The sequence below is a fragment of the Pelophylax lessonae genome (genome assembly GCF_965119305.1).
Source record: "Pelophylax lessonae genome assembly, chromosome: 2".
Taxonomy (NCBI): Eukaryota; Metazoa; Chordata; class Amphibia; order Anura; family Ranidae; genus Pelophylax; species Pelophylax lessonae.
Window position 1 is genome coordinate 72,490,644 of NC_138769.1, and position 17,608 is coordinate 72,508,251.

At 40.0% G+C, this 17,608-nt stretch overlaps 1 protein-coding gene across 5 annotated transcripts in view; it reads left to right on the forward strand.

Annotated features, from left to right (window-relative positions):
• The window catches only part of ROBO1 (roundabout guidance receptor 1), a gene marked incomplete at its 5' end in the record, with an annotated part of 1,547,889 nt that overhangs the window by 1,453,881 nt on the left and 76,400 nt on the right, over positions 1–17,608 (forward strand). For 4 of the 5 annotated variants that reach the window (XM_082246143.1, XM_082246142.1, XM_082246140.1 and 1 more), the window contains 2 exons: positions 9,643–9,837; positions 16,096–16,122. In XM_082246143.1, the coding sequence (XP_082102269.1) occupies positions 9,643–9,837; positions 16,096–16,122 (222 nt within the window). The remainder of the gene's footprint in view (positions 1–9,642; positions 9,838–16,095; positions 16,123–17,608) is intronic. The other variant, XM_082246141.1, reaches the window with a different exon arrangement.

The following is a 17,608-nucleotide window of genomic DNA, read 5'->3' on the forward strand; positions in this document are numbered from 1 at the left end:
CGGTGGACGAAGGATCTGCCGATTGTACGCGTGTTAGTATGGTGCCTCCGACAGATGTCTGCGCACAATCCGCGGACAAAAGTCTTTCTTGCAAACATGAAAATTTTTGTATGCCGACACCAGAACGGACGATTGTTCGCCTGTCAGTACAGAATTCGGCCGACAGACCGCAGATTTGCAAGACTGGGCATGCTCAGAAAATTAAAAACACAGGGAAAGTTAACCATTACATGACATCACTTCTGCAGTCAGCTGAAGTCTGCAGACAAAATTCTTGTGCTGTCCTTGTGCTGTCTTTGCACTTTTCAACAGACACCGACATCCCGGGGAGAAAAGACGAACATTTGTATGCCGACCATCGGTACGTGTGTACGGGGCTTTATGCTCAGCACCTATGTTACAATATACAGTGCCTTGCGAAAGTATTTGGCCCCCTTGAACTTTGCGACCTTTTGCCACATTTCAGGCTTCAAACATAAAGATATAAAACTATAATTTTTTGTAAAGAATCAACAACAAGTGGGACACAATCATGAAGTGGAACGAAATTTATTGGATATTTCAAACTTTGTTAACAAATAAAAAACTGAAAAATTGGGCGTGCAAAATTATTCAGCCCCTTTACTTTCAGTGCAGCAAACTCTCTCCAGAAGTTCAGTGAGGATCTCTGAATGATCCAATGTTGACCTAAATGACTAATGATGATAAAAAGAATCCACCTGTGTGTAATCAAGTCTCCGTATAAATGCACCTGCACTGTGATAGTCTCAGAGGTCCGTTTAAAGCGCAGAGAGCATCATGAAGAACAAGGAACACACCAGGCAGGTCCGAGATACTGTTGTGGAGAAGTTTAAAGCCGGATTTGGATACAAAAAGATTTCCTAAGCTTTAAACATCCCAAGGAGCACTGTGCAAGCGATAATATTGAAATGGAAGGAGTATCAGACCACTGCAAATCTACGAAGAACTGGCCGTCCCTCTAAACTTACAGCTCATACAAGGAGAAGACTGATCAGAGATGCAGCCAAGAGGCCCATGATCACTCTGGATGAACTGCAGAGATCTACAGCTGAGGTGGGAGACTCTGTCCATAGGACAACAATCAGTCATATACTGCACAAATCTGGCCTTTATGGAAGTGTGGCAAGAAGAAAACCATTTCTTAAAAATATCCATAAAAGGTGTTGTTTAAAGTTTGCCACAAGCCACCTGGGAGACACACTAAACATGTGGAAGAAGGTGCTCTGGTCAGATGAAACCAAAATCAAACTTTTTGGCAACAATGCAAAACGTTATGTTTGGCGTAAAAGCAACACAGCTCATCACCCTGAACACACCATCCCCACTGTCAAACATGGTGGTGGCAGCATCATGGTTTGGGCCTGCTTTTCTTCAGTTGGGACAGGGAAGATGGTTAAAATTGATGGGAAGATGGATGGAGCCAAATACAGGACCATTCTGGAAGAAAACCTGATGGAGTCTGCAAAAGACCTGAGACTGGGACGGAGATTTGTCTTCCAACAAGACAATGATCCAAAACATAAAGCAAAATCTCCAATGGAATGGTTCACAAATAAACATATCCAGGTGTTAGAATGGCCAAGTCAAAGTCCAGACCTGAATCCAATCGAGAATCTGTTCAAAGAACTGAAAACTGCTGTTCACAAATGCTCTCCATCCAACCTCACTGAGCTCGAGCTGTTTTGCAAGGAGGAATGGGCAAAAATTTCAGTCTCTCGATGTGCAAAACTGATAGAGACATACCCCAAGCGACTTACAGCTGTAATCGCAGCAAAAGGTGGCGCTACAAAGTATTAACTTAAGGGGGCTGAATAATTTTGCACGCCCAATTTTTCTGTTTTTTATTTGTTAAAAAAGTTTGAAATATCCAATAAATTTCGTCCCACTTCATGATTGTGTCCTACTTGTTGTTGATTCTTCACAAAAAATTACAGTTTTATATCTTTATGTTTGAAGCCTGAAATGTTGCAAAAGGTTGAAAAGTTCAAGGGGCTGAATACTTTCGCAAAGCACTGTAATTAGACAGTCTCCTTTAGGTCTACCTGAGTGATTTGAAGCATAATTTGAAGCTTCACCAGTAGTGATTCAAAGCTTGACATCAAGATTTTCATTATAATTAATGGTGCTAGTTCACACTTGAGTGTAGTGTTGCTTGAAAAAAGTACACAATCTTCTTCTGGGGTAGAGTTGTGCATTTTGGCCTCAATGGACTTAGAGCACCTGAAAAACTGTGTAAAAAGAAAAAAAAATGTGTAATCCTGAAATGCGTGCAAAAACTCCTCTACAACTGACCAAGAAATGCTCAAAGACGCTCAGTTCAAGTGTAAATAGGAACTAAACTGGATGTATTAATGACCAAACATAGTTGTGTATTGGTGCTAATATTGGTTTGGTTTCTAGAATAGTTATGCTCATTTTTTTTTTACCCAATATGGCCACTTAGAGAACCCCCTCTTGTCCTAGGCGGCATTGTTTTCATTGACATTCCTCTTAGCTTGCTTCAAACCGCTGAAATTAGGGAGCGAATTCTGTTGTGTTAAAATTAGAAATGTGTTCCAGTTTTTAATATTCTATTGCAGTTTCATCTGTGCATGGACTGGGATGAAGATATAGAGTGGCAGTTTAAATTCATTAGTCACGGTACATTTTATACGTTTAAACCCAGCTGGCACGTCACCGGGACCTTATTTGGCCGCCCTCGTAAAACCTGACCCAAGCTAACTTAACCTTGCACAAATATCTGTGAAATCGGTAAACCCAGAGGATACAAAGGGAGTATTAGCCAGCAAAGCACAGGCCCGTTTAATGAACTTTAAATCTCCAAAGTGATCTAAGGATCACAGACGGAAAGCTTTCCTACGACAAATGACTGAAGCAGGTGATTATTTGGTAAGTGGAGCTAAACAGATGACACATTTCATGGATCAAAACAGTTTTTTTTAGCAGTATAGGAAAAACAGTATAGTAACTGTTTACTTGGATATAAATTAGCTTATGTTTCAGTGTGAAAAGTCACTAAATCATAAGAATCTGCCTATATTGCTGAACAAACTAATTTTATATACCGTATATACTCGAGTATAAGCTGACCCGAATATAAGCCGAGGCACCCAATTTTACCACAAAAAAGTGGGAAAACGTATTGACTCGCGTATAAGCCTAGGGTGGGAAATGCAGCAGCTACTGGACCCAACTAGACCACCACGAGACACAAAACAGGGGCTGCAGGCATGGTACAGGAGATGCAGGGCTGTGGGCATGGTACAGGAGATGGTACAGGCATGGTACAGGAAATGCAGGGCTGTGGGCATGGTACAGGAGATGGCACAGGCATGGCACAGGAGATGGTGCGGGCATGGCACAGGTGATGGTACAGGCATGGCACAGGAGATGGTACAGGAGATGGTATAGGCATGGCACAGGTGATGGTACAGGCATGGCACAAGAGATGGTACAGGCATGGCACAGGAGATGGTACAGGCATGGCACAGGTGATGGTACAGGCATGGCAGAGATGGTACAGGAGATGCAGTGCTTCGGGCATGGTACAGAAGAATGTTCTGTACCATGCCTGCAGCACTGTATGAGGAAATGCAGGGGCTGCGGAGGAGACTCACTTACCTGACAGTGAGGCGCCTTACATTTAAAAATGGCGCCGCCTGGCGCCAACATGTCACCGTGAATGCTCCGCCGATGAGCGGGAAAGCCCGTACACGTTCGGCTATTAACAGGCAGACGGCGCATACCTTTAAAAGGTAAGTGAGCCAGTGACTCGAGTATAAGCCGAGGGGGGCTTTTTCAGCATAAAAAAAACATGCTGAAAAAGTCGGCTTATACTCGAGTATATACGGTAGTTTTAAAGGGGATTTGAAGTTGATATGAAAAATCCAAATAGCTAGTTCAGATCGTTTTAATAACAATGATGAATCATTATACTGCCTTCTTATAAGTATTATCAGGACCTGGATTCTGTTGTTTTCTTTACTCTGTAGAATAAAATGGGACCATTTAGATATAATAGTTCTTTTAGAGTACCACTGTATTTTAAACTCTGCAGGGTACCTTATTCTACCAACAAATAGCAATGCAAATAAAATCTAAAATGACAGCTCCCACTTCCTAAAAATAAAACAAAAAATAACAGAACAGCTTGGGAAGGAGGGCTTCTGTGTGTTATCATGTCTTACTTATGTGTAAAGCTGGCCATAGACAGGAAGCATCTGAGATTCGATCCATGTATGGGCAGGCTGAATGTATCCAAGTTGATCTATCATTCATCTTGGGTACAGCCAGTCTGCTGGATTTTACATACGATTTTTGCAAGTGGCTGTTATAGCCACTTGTAATAATCATTGTGTTTTCCTGGAGGGGACAACAGTGGAAGTTAAAGCAAGTTAAAGCAAGATCTGGAAGACCAAGAAAAATTTCAGACAGAACAGCTCGCAGGATTGTGAGAAAAACAATTCAAAACCCACGTTTGACTGCACGATCCCTCCAGAAAGATCTGGCAGACACTGGAGTTGTGGTACACTATTCCACTATAAAGAGATACTTGTACAAATATGGTCTTCATGGAAGAGTCATCAGAAGAAAACCTCTTCTACATCCTCACCACAAAAATCAGCATTCTGATTCTGTTCTGTTCTGTGGACCGATGAGGTTAAAATTGAACTTTTTGGCCGGAATGAGCAAAGGTACATTTGGAGAAGAAGGGGGCACAGAATTTAATGAAAAGAACCTCTGTCCAACTGTTAAGCATGGGGGTGGATCAATCATGCTTTGGGGTTGTATTGCAGCCAGTGGCACAGGGAACATCTCACGAGTAGAAGGAAAAATGGATTCAATAAAATTTCAGCAAATTTTGGATGGTAACTTGATGCCATCTGTGAAAAAGCTGAAGTTAAAGAGAGGATGGCTTCTACAAGTGGATAATGATCCTAAACACAACTCATAATCCACGGGGGATTACATCAAGAGGTGTAAACTGAAGGTTTTGTCATGGCCTTCACAATCTCCTGACCTCAACATAATTAAAAATCTATGGATAGACCTTAAATGAGCAGTGCGTGACAGACAGCCCAGAAATCTCAAAGAACTGGAAGACTTTTGTAAGGAAATATGGGCAAAGATACCTCAAACAAGAATTTAAAGACTCTTGGCTGGCTACAAAAAGCATTTACAAGCTGTGATACTTGCCAAAGGGGGCAGTACAAGATATTAACTCTGCAGGGTGCCCAAACTTTTGCAGACGCCATTTTTTTGTTTTCTGTTATTTTTAAAGTGTAAATGAAGGAAATAAAATCTAGCTTTTGTTGACATATTATAAGAATGTCTAATCTGTAATTTGATGCCTTTTGGAGATTTTTCCATCTTTCCTTGGCTTCTCTATGCACATTAATACAAATTTTTACCTGGGGTGCCCAAACTTTTGATCACCACTGTATATATATATATATATATATATATATATATATATATATATATACAGTAATCCCCCGCTCCATCCATCGCGGTTCAGTTTTTGCGGTCCCGGTAATTCACGTTTTTTTTTTTAATGTTATTTTACTATATAAATCATTAAAAATGAAATATTTTTGTGATTTCCATAGCTCTTGCTATGTCTCTTAGTATCTTTTATGTGTTTAAATGAGTTTCTATTGTTTTAAAAGTGTGTTTAAAGACCTTAAAATGCTTTTACACGTACAGTGACAGTAAGAAAAACATGCCTATAATGCATTTTAATAGGGTTTTTCTATTTCGCAAATTTTCACTTTTCGCGGCTGGGTCTGGAACGTAACCCCCGCAATGGAGGGGGGTTTACTGTATATATTATATATATATATATGCCCAGTGCTTTTTTTCTCAGAGAATAGGGAACTCCCCCCTTTCTGAGTCACCCCTTGTCTCCACCCACTACCCACCTCCGAGCGCTGTCCTTTGGTTCCACCCTCTACCACCCACCAGTACCCCCCCTTTTAGAGAATACAGAACCAAGTATCATGTTGTGGTTCTAGGTAATTTGTATGGTATTTGTAATGATAACTAGAAAAGCAGTAAAATAGATCCCCTGGAATCAGCAACAATAGACCCCTCCCCCAACAATAGATCCCCTCAGCAACAATAAATCTTCCCCTGCAACAATCGCCCCCCCCCAAAAAAACCTTCCCTGCAACAATAGCCCCCCAGCAACAGTAGTTTCCCCAAGCAACAAGAAATCCTCCACTGCAACAATAGCCCCACCCACAACAAAATGCCCTCCAGCAACAATAAATCCCCCAGCAGCCAGCATCAATAGGCCCTTCAGCTCACCCCACTGACCCCAGCACCCCTTTGCCATTGCATACATTTAGACTGGAGGTGCCGGAACTGCGTTCCCCCGCGTTCCCGCTGAAAAAAAGCCCTGTATATGCCTAATACAACTTTTTTGCTAAAGCATTTTTTGTTATGTAGTGTGTTTACTCTATATATTTAAAAATAAGTTTGGAGCTGAACCCACATTTTAGAAACTGACAGTAAATATATGCGCTTGGCAGTGCCCACTATTATCCAAATGACTTCTTTCCTTTAAGGCTCTATACTGCCTTGGGGGCCTGGAGTTGAGTGCATCCTTTGTAACCTTGGTAGTTTCACTGACTTTGGTAGTATTTTAGTGGACTGAATCCTGATTTCAGTTATAGAGTTCCACATATGGAGAAGCTCTACCCATTCCTGCAAATTAGGAGGCTTCTACTGGCCTTCCATAAAATCTATGTATAAAGTTGTGAGCATAGCCGCCCTTGAGTTATGTGGCACCTCCATATGAAAGCACCTGCCTGAGAATGCTTTTTTATGCTATCAGGGGTCTCTGTCTGCCAACCTTTTGGTATGTGAATAATCATATGCATCTCTTCAAGAAAAATCCAGAATTTCAGTTCCTGTTTTCCTAGCTTACTCCTGATTGCTACCCTTTTTAAAGGGACCCTCACCACATTAGTTGAGTTATACAGAGTTCAGTTAATGACTTGTTACTTCACAATGCTTCTTGTCTGACCCTTGTGATTACTTGCCTGATTCTACGCTCTTCTGGTTTGACCCCGACACTTTAACTAAAGCCCTGTTCTCTAGTTTGGTTTTGTTGCCTTTGTCCTCTGGTGTCCAACAGCACAAATATATTATCTTTTACACTGAAATCCTGGGGGGGACCCAAGTATTACACTTCCAGGATGGGGCTTGTTTACAGGAGAAGACTATGAGGTAGCTTGGGAGTTGGGACATTAGGTCTGAGCTGAGACCAGGTCTACTGACCAGAACATCATACCCAGGCCCCAACTATCCCATAGATATTAAAGCCACAAATTCAACCTGACTGTTCACATGTAGTGACATCACTGTAGCTGAAGTTACTTTTAGTGGTGTAAATTGTCAGACAAATATCCACACTGAAATTTTAGTCTGTTAAAAAATTTATTGCAACGATAAGAATCATCTAGTTAGATTTCAGTCCAATATTAGACTCTTTTCAAATTTTTGTCTGTGCTAGCTCATAAAAGAAAAACATTTTTCCCTGACATCTTGTTTGTTCCCATTTACCATTGCTGCTTACGTTTCATGCAAAGTTTGTCCACTCTTGCCAAGTGTTAAGTGGTTATGGGCAGCTGCAATAAACTGTTTTAGATTTACAAGCACTTCATTTTATTGTGCAGGATACAGAGAACTTGGGTAATTGTGCCTGGTCAGTCAATCACAATCTGTATATAAAGGTTGGATGGTTGATTCATTTGTCTTTAAATGCATTTTGTAAAGCTGTGAAATAATACATGTTCTATCAGCCAGTAAACAGACGTAAAATGCTCTTTACAAACACTGTAAGGCAGATTTACTTACAATGGATATTGCAACATGGCGTTGGTTCAAAGGCTCTTTGGATGGCTATTGACAAGAAAAAAGCATTTTCAAAGGCCTCGGATGTCTTAACATCAGTTGTCATTTATGTTTTATTACACTTTTCAACACTTAATTTCCTTTCATGCCTTAACATATGTCTAGACCTAAGCCAAGAAAATGATTGAACTCAGAACAAAGCCTGCTGCATTGGATTTAACTTGGATGCTGTAATATACTGACATGTACTGTGCATGTCATAGATGTTGTGTACATATCTGAAGTTCATGATATTCCTTACTTGACTACAAGAATGTAGTCAAATTAGGGAATTACAGGAGCCACAGAAGAAAGTATTTATTGAGAACACCTGAGATAACATGTAACTGGCATTATACATATTGATACAATATTGACACAACTGTAATTAAAGCAAAAATATCAATCTATAATTTTTCCATAAAACTCAGTAAATACTTTTTAGAATAGAAGTATGGAAATTGTCCCCTCATATTCTGTAATATTGGTCACCAGGACAGATAGTGAGAGTGAACCAATGGGGACACAGAGGTTTTAGCTGAATTTGTATCTGAAAGTATGTGCGAACCCTTGCATTGTAAAACAACTCATTTTGTTTACAATATTACAATATTATTACAATATTAATGAAAGGAAAAACATTTGTATATATATATATATATACATATATATATATATATATATATACTTATATATAGAGAGAGAGAGAGAGAGATGAAAAACATTATAGGCAGTCTGCGCTCCCAGCACAGCTAGAAAACTGTCTGAAATCCAAACTTGGGTGTGACCACTCTAGGTGAGGCAGTATCAGGTGCTGGTCGGATCCGTCACCCGGTAACTAGATTTAATATAGGAAAAAGTGACCGCACTCCGAAGGTTCAAATCAAAAAGGAGTGATTTATTCTTCATCAAAAAAACATCAAGAAATCAAACTGTGAGACATGGGACAAAAAGGTAGACGAGGTTCACGACTAAGAAGGTGGTAATGAGTAAGCGACCTTCTTAGTCGTGAAACGCGTCTACCTTTTTGTCGAAGTGCCGAAGTGGATGTGCTCTCATGCCGAGGGTGTTCAGTTTGAAATAGGAAAGTAAGGGGCCTTCAGTAACACCAGGAATTTCACATAAAGGAAGCAATACAAAGAACAGGTTACTTTTTGACACAAGTACGGGGTACAACAGGCACATATCAGGAATATAAAAATGTTGGGGTACCATATTCTTTAAGTTATACTCCAGCACAGTATGCTTCCATACTGTTTTACTAACACCATGGTTGCATAAGGATATGCTGTGGATTTAGGTTCAACAGCCCTCTTAGAACATGGTATTAAACTCTTCCACAGCCTAAAATCTCTACTGCAGCTCCATGATAAATTGTCAGAACTTACCAAAGGGGGAAGGTCAGGGATTCACAATTAAAAATGGTGTGGTTTAACATCACCCTTGAAAAAATCATTAAAAACTTTTTACCGGAAAAAGGGGAAATTCTTACCTTATCTCAATTTCTTCACTGCCTATAGTCTTATTATGAAACGGAGGTTAAGTCTTAAACAATGTGACTCAGTTAACTAAATAGCATTAATAAATAACTGAACAATGTTAATTGCGCCTTTTGACAGCGTTTTGGTTGCATACTAGCTTTTTAGTTTTTCTTTCCAAGTCTGTTTCAAACCATATCCTTAACTTTCATTGTAGCTCATTAAGCTTTTGTTTTTGTTATAGACTCCTTTGGTAATCCAGTGTCTCCAGACCAAGTGAGCCTTGCCCAGCAGATATCAGATGTGGTGAAGCAGCCTGCATTTATTGCAGGGATAGGCGCTGCCTGTTGGATTATTTTAATGGTGTTCAGCATCTGGCTGTATCGGCATCGCAAGAAACGCAGTGGACTGAACAGCACCTATGCTGGAATTAGAAAAGGTAGACTTAATCATTCTGCATCATCAAAACCCCTCTCATATTTTTTTTCTATTATCCAATTTGGTATAAATGGTTTGCTATTGTTATTATTTTTCTGAAATCGGTATTTTAAAAGGGAAATATGTCTTTGTAAAAAAATGCAAAAAAAACCCACACATATCGATCCTGCAGATGCTGCACATCTGTTTCCTACCGGCTCTGCAGTGAGAGCTGAGCAATCAAACAATACTGATCACTCAGCTTTCTGTCTCCACTCTGAGCAGAGAGCTGGGACTTTCAGTCTCAGGCTCTGTGCTCTGCCTCTCCAGCGTCACTTGAGCACTGGACTCGAAGGAGCTGGTGCAGGCTCTTGGCGGATCGCTGAGAGGCTAAGCCAGGTGGGGGTCCAGGCTGCTGGGTGGGTTCCAACCATACTGTAAAGTTGGGATCTTTTCAGAGCCTAGACCAGCTCTGCGATGTCAGCCTACAGTGAATGCAAAAGTCACAGGGCAAAGCACAGCTATACTTTAATGCCAGGCTCACTTTTTGCACTTACTCATCTTTCCTTCGAACAGCCGCCATTCAGTTTAGCAGATCCCCTGCTCTTTCCGGTGCACTGCCTTTAAAAATGCATGTTCTTATTCGATGCAGGCTATTTAAAATGAATGGCCCGCTTCAAAACTTGGTAGCACATTGTGTAATGTTAAAACATGTTTCATTTGGCCATATGGGGCAGGTATCCCTAAAACTGTAGTAGCAAGAAAAAAATGATTGTACAAATCAAATAGAAAAGTAGACACCATAAGGTGCCTTTATGTAGCTCTCTTGGTGTTTGCTGCTCATCCAGAGCCCCATGAAGAACCCAATGCTGCCTTTGTAATTACTGAAATTCTGAAAGTCAAAGCAAAGGCACACCTTTGCATCTCATGTGGTTTCTTGGTAGTTGCTGGAGCCTTGGTATTTTGGTACTTTTTAAAAGCTCTTAAGTGCTGCTATGTAAGAGGAATGTCCAGATGTCCTGGCAGTGTATGGTCCAACTATTCTATGCACTTGTTGGTTTAAATGTTATTTAGCCACAGGTTTGCTTTAAAAAGGAGATGTCCTTTAATTAAACGTAATAATGTAATGTGCAGTACATACAGTATACCTCTACACACAGGTAATCACATTCAGATGCTGCACCCTGTATACAGCGGTAGTCTTATACACCATGCCACATGGAAAGCAGATACAGGTGATTGCTGTGTTATGAATGAAAGCTGCAGGCATGAGGTTACAATGTGCTGGGGCTATTATGTCACACCATCTTCTTTGACCTCTTTTCATCTATTCTTCCTTAAGAACCTAAAATGTTTACATCAATAGGTCAAAAGAAAAAGAAAAGTGATGATTGAACCCTTTCATGGCCATCTTCCTACTCCCAACATTGTGTTCTTGTGATTTTAAATTAATGTTCACATCTTTTCACTGTTGTTTGTATAGCTCTGCTGTTAAATGCATCTATTTTATGACTGCTTGTTACTATGGCATTTTTCTCTTCCTTTTTTGATGTTGCTAAATTGCATTGACAGTGTGAAAAGAGCTGGCTAAGATGAAGCCAAATGGAATTCCTTCGATAGGGTCTCTTGTGCTACAAATGGAAGCCACTGTGTGAATCGGATAAACACAAGCAGGGTTTTGTTTTTAGCTCTAGGAGATGAGATAGAAAATAAGGCTAAATGGATAGAAAAGAAAAAGCTTTACAAAAAGAAATCATCCAGATATTGTGATGTGATTATTAGTGAGACAAAAGTGGCCTTGTACATTTGTAAATACACACAAAGGTAGCACAGATGGAACCTTTTATTTTAAAACAAAGAATACTTCGTTTTTGTTTTCCCTTTTTTCTCCTCCAAAATCTGACCACACACAGATTTTTTTTAATCAAATTAAATTTGACAGATGAAGAAAAGCTATTAACACAATAATACAGTGTGTGTAGCTATTAAAGTATATCAAATAAGGTGGTCCATCACCCAACACAATAATCAATACATTTTACTGATATCACAGATCAAATCTGAAGCAAAGGGCTTGATTTACTAAACAGTAGTGTCCGTTAACTCAGCTAAGTGAATGTTAGTTAATAAAGCTTAGCAGCCTTCTGATCTGCCCACCCCCCCCTTGCTCACTGGAGTACTGGACTGTGGAGGGGGCGGGAGTAGCCGACATAGGCTCTCAGCAGCTCACACTGAGAGGGGTGCTGGGCCAGGCATGTGGGCTGATCCCGACTCCATTGTCGTAATCTTGCCCAAGCTTGGACTGGCTCTGTGATGTCAGCAGACAGCGGACTTCAGTCCGCTGTCTGCTGGAAATGGGTCAGAGGAGTGGAAAACAAACTACACTCCTAGGATCCACAGGACAAATACAGTCAAATGAGCTTTGGCTGTGCTTCTCCTTTTAAAAAAAAAAAAATAATTATATTTATTTTGCTAACACAGGATTTGCTGACTGAACAAAAATCTACCTTACAGTATTAGCCATTTATTACTCATTTTGTTAAAGTAGAAGTTCACCCTACTACTAAAATCTCTATATCTACTGGCATCCACAATCTAAGGCTAACCAGTCTAGCCCTGTAAAGAAGAAATTGCTATACATATCTTTTCTGAAGCTGATCCGGTCTGGTCCCACGCTGAGCTGTCAGTGGCGGCTTCGCTGTGGAGGCAGGTGCAGAGGAGGCAGTCAACAACGAAAGCCCCATAGTAACTCTATGAGTGAAGTCACTTCCCATTCATTTCCCAGCCATTGTCATCTGGAGCAGATCAGCTTCAGAAAAGGTTTGTATAATGATTTCTTCATTGCAGGGCTAGATAGGTTAGTCTTAGATTGTGGATGCCGGAAATTTCAAGATTTTAGTATTAGGGTGAACTTTTGCTTTAAGCTAACAATCACTTAGTAAATCACCCCCAATATGTGCCTGTGAGTAGCCAGCATAAGGCCTTATTTGCAAATGCTTCAATGTAGCGGCTGCAGTACATTGCAGCATTGACAGTATTTACAAGAAGAAGATTTCATCTCCAATACACATTTAAGTAAACATTAAGGGGAATAAATTGTGCCAGCACCTTTCACCATTATCATTTTACACTGAAGCTTCTCTTTCCAAATGGAGAAGCTGCTGTCTTTACCTTGTCAGTAGTGAAGCTGCAGTCTTTACCTTGTTGATAGATGAACTGCAGTTACATAGTTACATAGTTAGTCAGGTTGAAAAAAGACACAAGTCCATCTGGCTCAACCAATAAAAAAAAAAACAAAAAAAAAAAACAGTAATGAAAACCCAACCATACAATTCCATATACACAATCCTATACCCGCAGTTGATCCAGAGGAAGGCAAAAAAAAAAAAAACCCCAGCAAAGTATGATCCAATTTGCTACAGCAGGGTAAAAAATTCCTTCCTGATCCCCTGAGAGGCAATCTGATATTCCCTGGATCAACTTTACCTATAAATATTAGTACCCACTTATATTAAGTACACCCAGAAATCCAGGACCTTTTTAAAGCAATCTAGTGAGCTAGCCAGACCCACCTCTGGAGGGAGTCTATTCCACATTTTCACAGCTCTTACGGTGAAGAAACCTTTCCGTATTTGGAGACAAAATCTGTTTTTCTCTAGACGTAAAGAGTGCCCCCTTGTCCTCTGTGTTGACCTTAGAGTGAACAACTCAACACCAAGTTCACTATATGGACCCCTTATGTATTTATACATGTTGATCATATCTCCCCTTAATCTTCTCTTCTCAAGAGAGAATAAATTCAGTTCCTCTAATCTTTTCTCACAGCTGAGCTCCTCCATGCCTCTTATCAGTTTGGTTGTCTTTCTCTGCACTTTCTCCAGTTCCCCGATATCCTTTTTAAGAACTGGTGCCAAAAACTGAACTGCATATTCCAGACGAGCTCTTACTAATGATTTGTACAGGGGTAAAATTATATCTCTCTCTCTCTGGAGTCCATGCCTCTGTAAATACAAGAAAGAACTTTGCTTGCTTTGGAAACCGCAGCTTGGCATTGCATGCTATATTAAGCTTATGATCTACCAGAACACCCAGATCCTTCTCCGATTCCCCCAGTTTTACTCCACCTAGTATGTATGATGCATGCATATTCTTAGCCCCCAAGTGCATAACTTTACATTTATCAACATTAAACCTCATTTGCTACATAGTTGCCCAATGAAACAGTGCATTGAGGTCAGATTGTAAGTTGGAGACATCCTGTAAGGACGTTATTCCACTGCAAAGCTTGGTGTCATCTGCAAAGACTGAAATGGTACTTTTAATCCCAGACCCTATATAATTTATAAAGATATTAAAAAGTAAGGGTCCCAACACTGAACCTTGGGGTACACCACTGATAACCTTAGACCATTCAGAGTATGAATCATTAACCACTACTCTCTGAATTCTATCTTTTAGCCAATTTTCTATCCAAACTGATCTTTTCAAGCCTGTAGACTTTACCTTACACATTAGCCATGTGTGGGGAACGTTTTTGCAAAATCCAAGTATACTACGCCCATAGCCATGCCTCTGTCCTGCAGTCTTCATCATGAAGCCACGTCGTGCACAATACTGCTAAGTTTGACAAGTAAAGTGCATTGTCCTAGCAGTGAGTGAAATGTATGGCACAGCGGTGCAACATAAATTCCATTGAAAGCATATTGGGTACATTTTTTAAAGCTAGCTCAACTCAAATTGGGGATCTTAATTTTGATTGTTTGTTATTTGCCCACCATTTATTTTCTTGTATGCCCTGTGGTGAAATATAGGGAAACCCACTGTCTGGGCCATTAACAAACCAAGTAATGGTGCCCTGATCCTTCTGGTTTTTATGGTTGTTAGATAGTAGCACTTTTGTTATAGCGTTGTGACAGAAGACTGAGGCAAAAACTACTGTGCGGACATGTCACCAGTGGGGTCTTCAAAAGATACAAGAAGCCACTGGGTGATTTAACTCACCAGCACACACCTGAGACTGAAAAAACAACATTTTGAATGAGATATCCTTTAAACTCATCTTTTGTATCCTTGTTTTAAATCACACTCCAACAAAAATTGGACTTAGAACCTCAGTTGAATTTGTATTGCAATCCGTGTGCACTAGGGAGATTTTGTCATTAAGACAGTGTATCACAGGGATAGAAAGTGGTTCCTGATCTTAACAGTAGGGGCAGAGACTGCAAGAAAAACATTTATTTTAAGTGGGAAGGTTTTTATTGATGTGTCCTGGTGACATATATTACCCTAATTTCTTGCCCTGGTGAGCAAATAGTTTTGGCCTGCAGCATTCATTGTACTGCATTCTGCTACCACTGTGTTGTATGTTAGATGATAGGAAAGTACCTCATTTGAAAATCCTCCGTTTTTTGGATAGGCCAAGGCAGGTCTTCTCATATGTGTCATGGCCTACTCAAAACCCAGACCTCATCATTAAAGTGGAAGTTCAGTCAAAAGCTAACTAAGGCTAAACTTATTCCCACCCCCCATTCTAAGCCAATTCTATCTAACCCTGTAAAGAAAAGATCTGTATACTTACCTCTTTGGCAGATGCTCTGGTCCCATGATCAGCTGTCAGTGGTGACTTCAATGTAGGGGAGGGGCAGCCAACAACGGATGCCCCATAGTAAGCCTATGGGTGATGTAACCTCCCAGGCATTTGTAGCCATTGTCAACGATCTCTCCTTTACACACATCCACGGCTTCAGAAAAGGTAAATATACAGATCGTTTCTTTACAGGGTTAGATAGAACAGGCTTGGAATGGGGGTGGGAGTAGGTTTAACTTTAGTTAGCCTTCGACTGCACTTCCATTTTAATTTCTCCAGTAGATATAAAGGTGTCAAAGTGGACCATTTCTGATATAAGTATTTATTCCTACCTGTTGTTCACAAAAACAATGTAAGAATCGAGAATATGACATGAAATAGGCTCACACGGTGGATTTTGCAGTCATTATTGATTAAAGAGAGATTTATGATCCCTGCAAACTACCCTCTTAAGTAATGTATTGGCTCCATTATTTATATTAGAAATAGAGATTGAACTAACGATTAATTGCCAATGATGCCAACATACTTGAACTGCAATCACTGTGCATCGTGTGTCATTCACAAGGTTGCCTGCTGCTGCCTGATTGACTGTATGTTGCTTGAGATTTACTAATTTGATATGTGCACTTTCTTCCTTCAGCTTAATAACCAGATTTTTATTTCATTTTTTTTTTTTTTTTGATTTTTCAGTCCCGTCTTTTACCTTCACACCGACAGGTATATACAGTATTTGCACCTCTTTCTTGTCTGTTTGCATGTGCTTAATAGTGATATGTTTGCTACCTGTCACATTAAATCTTATGGGAATTGCTGCACTAGAAATGTAAACATATTTTCAGCAATGGGATTCCACTATATGTAAGTTTTTTTTTTTAAATGAAATACCTTAAGAAAATTTCTTGCCAACTTTTTCTTAAAGTCACAGGGGCTCTTTTCTCCCCTCAGCTGCCAAAACACATCAAGAGAAATTTGTAGAATTAAAACAGAGTGGTAGGATGAATCTCCCAGTGCTGGCTATTGTATTCTGACAGCCGACACCAGTGGCTGTCAGAATATCCAAACAGTGACTGCAGCTGATTGTCTGCAGTCAGTATTTGGCCAACTTTTTTCCATCTGTCTCCTTCAATTTCTCAACCACACCTTGTCATGCCAGGCAGATTGGCAGGGCTACCCATAGCTCAAATTTTGTAAATTTCACAGGAATCAGACCAAATGTGAGCCTTGTATAGCCAGCCCTACTTGTGTGTGAAAGTCTGCCATTGGAGTTTTCTTAAAAGTCTGAAGCCCCGTACACACGCAACGATTATCGGCCGACCGATTGTCCGTCTTTTGTCCAGAGTTGTGTTTTGTTAGTTGGAATGCGCCTAGACTGCACACAAATTTTCTCGCCCAACAAAATTCTACTTCATAAGTGATGTCATGTGTTGGTTTGCTTTCTTTGTGTTCTTTCTTCACTGAGCATGCCCAGACTTGCTCATCAGATTTTTCCCTGTCGAAATCTGTACTGACTGCATGAAAATCGGCCGTTGTGTTGACGGCCAACAAAAATTTTATAGTCTGCACACCAGATTTTTTTCGGCCGAAAAGTCGGAGTTGGTTGTCGGAAGCATCATACTAACAAGCCGAAAATCGACAGATCGGTCGTCGGACGAAAATTCCCTGCCAATTTTCGACGCGTGTGTACGGGGCTTAACAGCAACAATTGGCACAATGTTTTTGTTTTTTTGGGAGAATAACTAAAAGGTAAATAAATCAGTAACTAAGAATATCTAACCTTTAAGACATTATTCTTATACCTAGGGGTCAGCCTTCTACACTGGATGTAAAACATCAATACCATGGTAACAGATCCTGCAAGAGCTCCAGAAAGTTATACAATGACCATGTACTGACACAGATATGGTCATGAAACCAATGTTTTCCATTCCATATAATTGCTATACAAGCAGCTAAAGGCTATGCACAGGTCAAACATTCATTAATTAGGTGTATAATGAATCTAATTTGTTCAAATGTTAATTGAAATATGGGAAGATTTAAAAAGTGACTTTAAAATGGCTGGTTTGTGCATACTAATACTAATAGGCAGCTAATCAGACTCACAGGAAATTTGGAAATTGCCTCTGGATTGGTTGCTTGAAACAAATACAGATTTTCACCTTCGACTTAAAACAACTTCTTTAGTAAATTAGCCATCCGAAAT